At 37.9% G+C, this 9,876-nt stretch overlaps 2 protein-coding genes across 2 annotated transcripts; one reads left to right on the forward strand and one right to left on the reverse strand.

The window, feature by feature from the left end:
• Positions 1-327: 327 nt before the first annotated feature.
• LOC140006963 (uncharacterized) lies at positions 328-2,884 on the forward strand. Its single transcript, XM_072049639.1, has 6 exons — positions 328-831; positions 977-1,094; positions 1,344-1,521; positions 1,658-1,721; positions 1,889-2,047; positions 2,330-2,884. Exons 1-6 carry the CDS (start codon positions 328-330, stop codon positions 2,882-2,884), a joined length of 1,578 nt encoding a protein of 525 aa, XP_071905740.1.
• A 3,866-nt stretch (positions 2,885-6,750) lies between these two features.
• Positions 6,751-8,350, reverse strand: LOC140006964 (uncharacterized). The gene is made up of 2 exons (XM_072049640.1): positions 7,978-8,350; positions 6,751-6,812 (listed from the first exon to the last, which is right to left on the reverse strand). Exons 1-2 carry the CDS (start codon positions 8,348-8,350, stop codon positions 6,751-6,753), a joined length of 435 nt encoding a protein of 144 aa, XP_071905741.1.
• Between the last annotated feature and the right edge of the window lie 1,526 nt (positions 8,351-9,876).

Raw genomic sequence — 9,876 nt, forward strand, 5'->3', positions numbered from 1 at the left:
ATAGGATCACTGCCTGGTTGTATGTAATAGAGGAGAGGAGTGGAGATCTTGAATTTGATACCAACAGGGATGAAGGAGTTGCTAGGAAAATTTGACGGAGTTTTTGCTGAACTACAGGGCATGCCTCTAGTTAGGAGCCATGATCACAGCATTCTATTGAAGAAAGGAGCAGCCCCATTCTAGATCAGACCATACATATGCCCCTACGTGCAAAAATCAGAGATAGAGAGGTTGGTGAAAGAGATGTTGCAAATGGGAATCACACAGCCTCGCAACAGCCCTTTTGCATCCCCAGTATTGCTAGTTAAGAAGAAGGATGGAAGCTGAATGTTTTGTGTGGACTATAGGCAGCTCAATGAGCTCACCCTGAAAGACAAATCTCCTGTGCCACTAATAGATGAACTAATTGATGAACTACATGGCTCTAAATTCTTTACAAAGATTGACCTGAGTGCTGGTTACCATCAGATCAGAGTTAAGGTGGAAGACAGACACAAGACAGCTTTTAGGACTCACCAAGGGCTATATGAGTTCAAGGTTATGCCCTTTGGCCTAACCAATGCACCAGCTACCTTCCAGAGCCTCATAAATCATATTTTTAGGGAGCAGTTGAGGAAATATGTCCTAGTTTTCTTTGATGACATATTGATTTACAGTCCCACCGTGGTAGATCACTTTAAGCAGGTAGCAGAAGTGCTGAATAAACTGAAGGAGCACTACTTGTATGCCAAAAGAAGTAAATGTTCATTTGCACAAACAGAGGTAGCGTATCTTGGCCACATTATCTCTGAAAAAGGGGTGATGGCAGACCCTAAGAAAGTGGAGAGCATGGTGAACTAGTCCAAACTAGTTTCTATTAAGGAACTAAAAGGATTCCTTGGGTTAACAAGGCATTACATGAAGTTTTTGAAGGGATATGGGACTACTGCAAAACCCCTTACCATGTTGCTGAAGAAGGAAGGGTTTGTTCCACTAGAATGCAGAAGCAAATGAGGCTATTCAGAAGCTTAAGTTGGCAATGTGCAGCACCCCTGTGTTGGCCTTACCTGACTTTACTAAGTCTTTTGAGATTGAAATTGATTCTTGCTATGGAGGTATTGGAGTAGTGCTAATGCAAGACAAGAGACCTATAACCTTCCTAAACCAGAGCTTGGGACCCCAAAATTTGGGGATGTCTATTTATGAGAAAGAATTGCTGGCCTTAGTGACTGCTGTCACCAAATGGAGACCCTACCTGGAAGAGAACCACTTCATCATTAAGACTGCTCACCAGAGTTTGAAGTACTTGCTAGACCAAAGGGTCACCACTACACTTCAGTAGAAATGGTTCATCAAATTGCTAGGACTGAGTTATGAAATTCAGCACAAGAAAGGAAGAGAGAATGGGGCTGCAAATGCACTATCCAAAAGAGCCAACAGGGAGAAGGGAGACTATGCTGAATTGGTTTGTGTTATTCTAGAATGGATGAAGGAGGTCATAAGGAGCTATCAGGGAGATGAAGAGGTGCAGGACCTTATTAGGTAGCTGCTACTCGTACCTGGTAGTCTACCAGATTACTTTTATTAGGATGGAGTGCTCAGATACAAGGGGAGGATAGTAATTGGTACAACAGGAGAAGTAAGAGGAAAGATTATTGCTATATTACGTGAGTTACAGCTGGGAGGACACTCAGGAGTGCAAGCCAGCTATCTTAGAGCCAAGCAACTGTTTTACTAGTCAGGTACGTATAAGGATATCAAGAATACTATACTGCAGTGTGATGCTTGTAAGAAGTGTAAGAATGAATGCACAGCCTATCCAGGGCTCCTGCAGCCACTTCCTATCCCATAATATTCTTGGAGTCATGTCACAATGGACTTTATTGAGTGTCTGCCTATGTCTGAGAAGAATGACACTATTATGGTAATGGTGGACAGATTCACCAAGTCAGCTCACTTTGTCAACTTGTCACACCCCTTTGATGTACCATCAATGGCTAGAATATTCTTAGACCAGGTCTGCAAGCTGCATGGAGTACCTCTCAGCATGCTCCCTGACAAGGATAAGGTATTCACTAGCCAGTTCTGGATTGAACTGTTCACTCTGCTGGGATCTGAACTGAACTTAAGCACTACATACCACCCTTAAACAGATGGCCAATCTGAGACGGTGAATCATGTGTTGGATATGTACTTGAGGTGTATGACTTACTTAGAACCTAAGAGGTGGAATGCTTGGCTCTCCCTTGCTGAATGGTGGTACAACATCACCTATCACACTACCATTCACATGAGTCTATTTGAAGCTTTATATGGAATACCCCCTCCCCAATTGGCACTTGGACCCTAGACTCACTCCAAGATAGCCACTGTGGAAGACCATTTGAAGGACAGGCAAAAACTGGACGAGTTGTTTAAAAAGAATCTCCAGGAAGCTCAGAACAAAATGAAGTTATATGCTGACCAGAGGAGTGAGAGAACCTTCAGTGTAGGAGATTGGGTATACTTGAGGTTGCAACCTCACAGGCAAACTACTGTGGACCTAAGAGGAAATACCAAGTTATCCATCAAGTATTTTGGACCTTATCAGGTGATCTACAAGGTAGGGAAGGTGGCGTACATGCTTAAGCTACCTGAAGGATCTAAGATACATCCTGTATTCCATGTATCTTTGTTGAAGAGGAAGATGGGAAAGAGTGCAACTCCTGTGTTCCAACTACCAAACGTAGACGAAAAGGGACATCCGAGGCTGGAACTAGTGTCTATACTAGATCGCAGAATTGTCAAAAGGAAGAATGTTGTAGCTATACAATGGCTCATTCACTGGTGGGGCACTACACCAGCTGAAGCTACGTGGGAAGATACTGAACGAATTGAAACGGAGTTTCCTGAGTTTGAATCTTGAGTTCAAGATTGTTTAAAGGAGGGGCAATTGTCATGAAGTTGAGCATAAGCTAAAGGAAATGAGAAGGTGTGGTCTCAGTAGAAGAGGCGTGGAATGAAGTGAAGAGGAAGCTGCAGGAAGCGTGGAGTGAAATCATGCTTTCACTGGAAAATCAGCTCAAAGAACGTGACTACACCAATGGTGATCCTGTAACAACCTCTGACACCAACAAGCCACGTGTCTGGATACGATTGTAGCATTAGGTAGTTAGGTACTAGTCAGTAGCTTTATATAGGAGATTTGATGTTGTTAGCAGAGAGAATATTCAGAATTTAGTGCAGAATTTGGGAGATTTTCTCTCATTCTTTACTTTCTTTTTTCCTCAAGTTTTCCCGTCTTTTTGACCATCTTCTTCACTGTAACCATCCTCTCTGTATCTAAATTTGTTACTTAATGAAATATTAGTCTTTGAGCTCAGTTATTAGCTCTTAGTTTTGGTTACTGTTCCATTACTTCGCCATTAATCTACTGGAGTCAACTACCCTTTGGTTCGATACCATTACACAGAATCGTGTCACCTATTTGGGTCATTATACATGCTCTTTGGTTGATGAGTTAACTTGAACACTTGAAAGAACTTCTAATTTATTCAAGGGAGGTGACAACGGCCTTGAGAAAGTTGTGGTGAGACTACTAGAGTGCTCTAAACATCGATGTGATACACGAGTGTTGAGCGCATACATGTGAGAGAGTGAAGTGAGGACAAATTTTTGTCACTTCCTCCTTTTTGCAGGTTTCACTCTAAGATGTCTAACCAAGATTGGAAGAGATTAGATGAAGTTTTAGATGCAATGAAGGAAGAATTTGATCAGATTTTAGATGAAATTTTTGAGAGAAAAGGAATGCCAAGAGATAGGGTTCCTTACAATCTACTTCTTCAAAGTCAACATATTCAAGAAGAAAGGAGGAGGTTCATTTGACAACTTCCAAATCTAAGCATGTAGTTGAAGATGGATTTGATCAAGTATGGGAGACTTAGCAAATCTTCTACAACAACTAGGGGTGGGTACCGGTTGGGTACCTGTCCAGTCCACCATTTGGCTGACCTGACCAACACCTAGCAGGTCAGTTATTTTTTGACCCTTACCCACCTCGTATATTAGTCGGTACTCGATTATAAGATACCCGTTAATATAGGGTCAGATCAACTGGCATCCGTCCCACTCCACTTATCATTTAATTTTTTTAAAAAAATTATTTTATACTAATTTAATTTTATATTTTACACATTCATCTAAGATTTAATAAAGATTTTTTCTCAAAAAAATCTCCCATCAAGAAACAAACATGCAAAGAGAATACAAGAAAAAGAAAAAAATTAAAAGAATTCAAAATCAATAAAAAGTTTGCAATAAGTAGCATATTTTTTTAACTATATGTTCCACATTAATTAAATTCTTTTCTATAAAATAAAAGATCACGACCTCCACAAATGAATCTTATTAATAAACTATAGTCTCTCATATTTGTAATGCAATTTGTTCAATGAAATTTCTTACTTAACTCTAAAAATATTATTTTAGAGTATATGTATAAAAATAAAAAAATAAAAATGTATATATCAAGGCGGACAGGGTGCCCGCGGATTTTTAATTATGTGACCCTAACTCGCACCGCATCTAAACGGGTATCCAAACCTCTTTTGACTCAATCAAATAATACAAATCAGGTATCCTAATTTTCTAATTGGATATGACTAGTTTTCGGGTTAGCAGATAATTTTGCCCACCCCTAATGAGAACAGCAAATGAAGAAGTTAGTTGACTGCAATCTTCAAGGATCATCTCAGGACCTTGTCGTACCATTGGTTGAGAAGGATAACATTAATAATGTTATACATCCAAACTTTGACCAAGAACAAGCTGTGCTTGAAGTTCTAAACTAGCTACCAGTCAAGAGTTAGCTAGAGAGATATTGTGTGAGATGCAAAATGAGACTATGAGGGGTGAGGCAAAATTTGAGGAGAGCATGAAAGAAAAAGAGAGTGAGCATTCAAAAGAGCTGAGTGAGAAAGAGAAAGAACAAGAGTTGAATTTGAATGATCATAAGAATGAGGGCATGATTGTAAAATCCAAAGGAGTTAATAAGAGAGCTTATTGTTTTACTAACGATAGTAAGAGAGCTTATTATTTTACTAAGTATCTAAACTTTTCTTTGTTTAGTGTTTCTTCTTGTGTGCAGGTTAAGCAAGGTGTTATTACCATGATCTTAACGTGTTCCATCCTTACATTCATTGGAAAGTTGAAGAGTTTTCATGGAGTTTGTGTCTTAAATGTTATATCTCTTTGTTATCAACAAATGCTCAATTTCTTACCTAGGGCTGATTTGCTTGTTGAGAAGCCTAATGATGTTTCCAAGGGAGTAACTACACTTAAACCTTGTTCTATACTTAGTATTTAGATGATGATGTTCCATTCTTTCTTTGTCAATTTTCTGGTTCTTGAAAAACTGATTTTGCTATTTCATTTATAGGAATTAAAATTGTCCATCTCTGTCTAGCTCTACCCATGCAAGATGTGCCAGACGAACAACAACCTATGATTAATTTTACAATTTTGAACAACTAGATTTGGGACTTTGCTAGTCCATTGGAGCATTGCTATTTGAGTGGTTTTATACCTATAGATACTTATTGTGTGATTTCCTGTGTAGGTCTAGATTTGACAAACCATGTAGAAAGGTAGATTCGAGAGCTTAGGAGTGCAAAATGGAACTTTAACAAGCATTATATGAGATGGTTGATGACTTGGAAAGTGTCTGTTCGTGAACAAGAAGGGGTTGTCCAAACAGCATGCAACTTGGCTCATAGCAATTCATCTATTTCCAACATTGCTGTCCTATAAACGCACCAATGATTTGAGGGCAAATCGCCTTCAAGAGGAAGGGACTGATACGAGTATGAGGTCTCAAAGTATGGAACTATTTCTTTACTACAGGGGCTACTCAAAGTCATTTGGAAGAAAGAGATTAAAGACCGAATTTTCCAGCTTATTGCATCATGGACTAGCATCTTGAATCCATCCCTTAAGTAGGGTTTATGGACCGATAAAAGGTCCAACTAGCTGTTTCGTTAGGAGTTTTGTCAAGATACATTAAAAACATCGTTGCAATCTTTTCATGAATAACATATGACATATTTTTCAGAAAATATTCTTGACAGAAGCGCTCTCTTAACTCTATGAGCATCCCTTGAACACTTAGAAATGTCTTGGTGTTCATTTTGCTAATCAATTAAGACATCACCCTTGATTGTGGCACCTACCTACCATTCCTTGGGTTCAATAGTTCAATTGGTTATGGGTTAAGATCATGTCAACGTTTGCAACTACGGGGATTTGAGGGGCCCATATAGAAATTTCACTGTCAAACTTGTGTTAATCATCAAAGATCAGAGGCTTGTTAATGCGAATTTCGTTTCATCAGCAGAATTCATATCACATCTACATCTGATTGACTTGGCATTGACTTATTCAGCTTCTTTATTGCATTTTGATTGAAGATCATTGTATATATTTTTTGTATTATTTACTTAATACTTATTTAATATGATATATATATATATATGGTAAGAAGATAATTACGTTATGTGTGTAGTGAATTACAACAAAATATTTTGTACATAATGCATCTTCAAACTAATTGGTGCTCTTTTTTTTTTTTGGTTCTTAACTGTTTTATTAGTGATTTCTGCCTCTGATTTTGTTTCTCTTTTATTTTTTTGTGATAAAAATGAAGGTTTTTAAGTCTTTATTGTCGCAGTTTCATACCTCTGTGGCTCTATCTTGTCGGAGACACTCATTTAGTTGTTGGTTTGGGAGCTTCTTGAGTCACTGAGAACGATACATTATCATTTTGAATATCTTATTCTTAGCAAGATATTCAAGAATGCCTGGCATTAACGATTAAGTAAGCAATTGAATGTTGATGAAATTGTTTGAATGCGGGCTTTTGAGCTAAATGAGTGATTAGGGAATTTCGACCATTTATTCACAAAAGATTCCATAAACTTCATGCCATCTTATGCTTGTCATGGTTATTCATGCTTATTATAGTTTGACTAATCTTGTGTCTAAATGAATATTTGTTGCAACGACAATTAGACTAATTAAATATAGTTGCCTATGTTATTTTGTTGTTTTTGTCTTGCTTTGAATAATATTGTTGATGAATTATTTTGAATTTTTTTGGTGTTATTACTCGGGCAGTAAATGAGCGGCTCGAGTCAAAGTTCGACTCGAGTTCGATATTAATCGAACTTGAGTTGACTAAGTCGAACTCGAATTCAAACTCGAATTCAAATTCAAAGATAGTCAACTTGTTAGCTCACAAGCTGACTCAATTATATTTTTTATTTTTTATTTTAATAGTAAAATTACATATATATCCCTAATATTTTATTATTTATTAAGAAAAATTATTATTTTATTCATTTTTTAAAAATAAAATAATTATTTTTTTTAACTCAAACTCGACTTTGAGCTTGATAAAACTAAGTTGAGACTTGGTTCGATTAGATCAAAACTCTACTCCACTTGACTCATTTTGTGGTTCTAGTTATCACTCGAAGGTTATCTTAAAATAAAAGAAAAGCAAGCTTGATAGTTTTCAATAATGTTGTGTTATGAGTTTCATTAGCATTAGAATAATGATCCCAGAAGCTTGAGAGCATATTTTACTTCACAAAAATTTTGTGTTAGTGGCTTCAAAAATTAAAAATAAATATTCGATCTTATATTTAATTACCAAATTTCTTTTGGATTCCTACCAATTTAATATCAAGACTAAAAATAGTTTACTTCTCTCTTTTTTGTTTTATTTTTTCGTGATAAATATTATTTCCCTCCTAAAGGCTAATAAGCAATAAGAGAGTATTGGCGCCAAAATATCTTTAAAAGAAATAAATAAACTGCTTCAAAGTCAAAATTCTTTTTTTTTGACAAACAATAATATTTTTATAGATATTAACACTTGATAGTACAAGGGCTAATTACAAAAAAAGGTAACTACCCCCATATCTTTCCTAGCTAAAGCTGAAAGCCAAGTTGGAAATGTACCTTCCCATTCAAAACTTCTAGTTGCCTTGACTGCAAATTGAGCCAATTCATGGCTACAACTATTAGCAGTTCTGGGAACAAAAGAGAAAGTGCAACTTTCAAATCTTTTCTTCAGGACATCAATGTCATCCAGGAGTGTTTGGAGTCTACATTCCTGAACATTGTCTGTATTGATGAGGTTCACAACATACTTGCAGTCAGATTGGACTTCTATGTTTGTCCATCCTGCACCTTGAGCCATTTCCAGCGCACCTCTGATTGCTAGAGTTTCCTCTGTGGCTGCTTCCCCTTTCCTCCTCTCAGTAATTCCCTTCGCTTTCACTATCGCCCCGCACCAGTTCCTTGCAATGATCCCCAATCCTGATCTGACCATTTTAGCTGAAATTGCTGCGTCCGTGTTGATCATCATTGTTCCTTTCTTGAGAGGCTCCCATCGCTGCTGGACCTGTCTTTCCATTTCTAGACCTGAATTTGCTCGTGTCTGATTCATACGCTGCCTCAAACTCGATCCATTCCTGCTGTGCCTTGTCTATTATTGCTTTTGCATCCACTAACTCACTCTGGAATGTTAACTTGTTTCTAGCTTTCCAGATTTGCCATAAGAGGTTCACCGTAAGCCTGATTCTATCTGCTCCTTGTGTCTCCTTTGCTGAATGCATCACAGCTTCCCACCATCTCCACAAGTTACCTTGTAGTGCAACTAAGCCCTCCCACCTTACAGGAGCTAACTTCCATATCACTTTAGCTTTTGGGCAGAAGAAGAAAATGTGCTCAATGGTTTCCGTTTCCTCTCCACAACAGTGACATATCTTGTTACTGATTCCAAATCTCTTGTAGAGAGCTTTATTTGTGGCCATTCCATTTTGCAGACATCTCCATAAAAAATGTTTTAGTTTCATCTTAACGTTTAGGCTCCACAATCTTTTCCATACTATGTGCTTTCTAATTTCCCAGCTGGTTTCCGGATCAGATGCAAGTCTTTGATTCGTCATTTCACTTTGCTCCTTTGCAACAACATATCCAGTCTTCACTGTGTAAATCCCAGACTTGCTATAATTCCAAAACAATCTGTCTTTTCTATCATATAAACTAAGGGGGATATTAGTAATGTGATCCACATCAACAATATTAAACCAGTGCTTCAGGAGATCATTCTTCCACTTTCCTCCCTCTATTAGCTCATGGACAAACTCGAGTTGACATCCTATTGGTTTAACCGTTGTTACTCTTCCATCAACCAAGCCAGGTATCCATCTATCATGCCAAATTTTCACTGACCTTCCATCTCCCACTCTCTTCCATAGCCCCTTTTGAAGTAGTTCTCCCCCCTTATGCATGCTTTTCCAGCACCAAGAAGCATTGTTAGGTGGTTGTTGTCCCAACCAGTCATCCTCTTTCATATACTTAGTCTTCAGGACTTTGCTTACTAACAAATTTGGATTGGTAACAATTCTCCAAATTTGTTTTGCAAGCAGGGCCATATTGGAGGCTTCCAGGTCTCTAAAACCCATCCCCCCTTTCCCTTTGACCTCTGAAAGTTTACTCCACCTAATCCAATGTACTTTTTTTTTCAGATTCCCCACCACCCCACCAGTACCTAGCGATTCTAGCACTAATGGCTTTGCACAAACCTTTGGGTATTTTAAAGCAGGACATAATGTATGTAGGCATTGCCATAATGACTGATTTGATCAAAACCTCTTTACCCCCTTGGCTAAGCAACTTTTGTTTCCATTCTTGAAGTTTACTACTAATGTTACTCATCAAATATCCAAAAACCTGGTTTTTAGCTCTCCCAATGGTCATCGGAAGACCTAGATATTTACCACTATGAGCTTCCCTCATATTGTCCAACACCTCACTAATTTCCCCTCTAAGCATCATGGGAGTATTTCTAGT

This window comes from Coffea arabica, chromosome 5e (assembly GCF_036785885.1).
Source record: "Coffea arabica cultivar ET-39 chromosome 5e, Coffea Arabica ET-39 HiFi, whole genome shotgun sequence".
Taxonomy (NCBI): domain Eukaryota; kingdom Viridiplantae; phylum Streptophyta; class Magnoliopsida; order Gentianales; family Rubiaceae; genus Coffea; species Coffea arabica.

Excerpts from the sequence above, each read along its gene's own strand:
- LOC140006963 (XM_072049639.1), top strand. The coding sequence starts at position 328 with ATGTTTTGTGTGGACTATAGGCAGCTCAATGAGCTCACCCTGAAAGAC. Across the intron at positions 1,522-1,657 it reads GAGGTGCAGGACCTTATTAG|CTGGGAGGACACTCAGGAGT; the intron begins GTAGCTGCTACT and ends CGTGAGTTACAG. Across the intron at positions 2,048-2,329 it reads TGCTCCCTGACAAGGATAAG|ACTCACTCCAAGATAGCCAC; the intron begins GTATTCACTAGC and ends CTTGGACCCTAG.
- LOC140006964 (XM_072049640.1), bottom strand. The coding sequence starts at position 8,350 with ATGGTCAGATCAGGATTGGGGATCATTGCAAGGAACTGGTGCGGGGCG. Across the intron at positions 6,813-7,977 it reads TAGAAGTTTTGAATGGGAAG|GCATTCTTGAATATCTTGCT; the intron begins GTACATTTCCAA and ends CGTTAATGCCAG.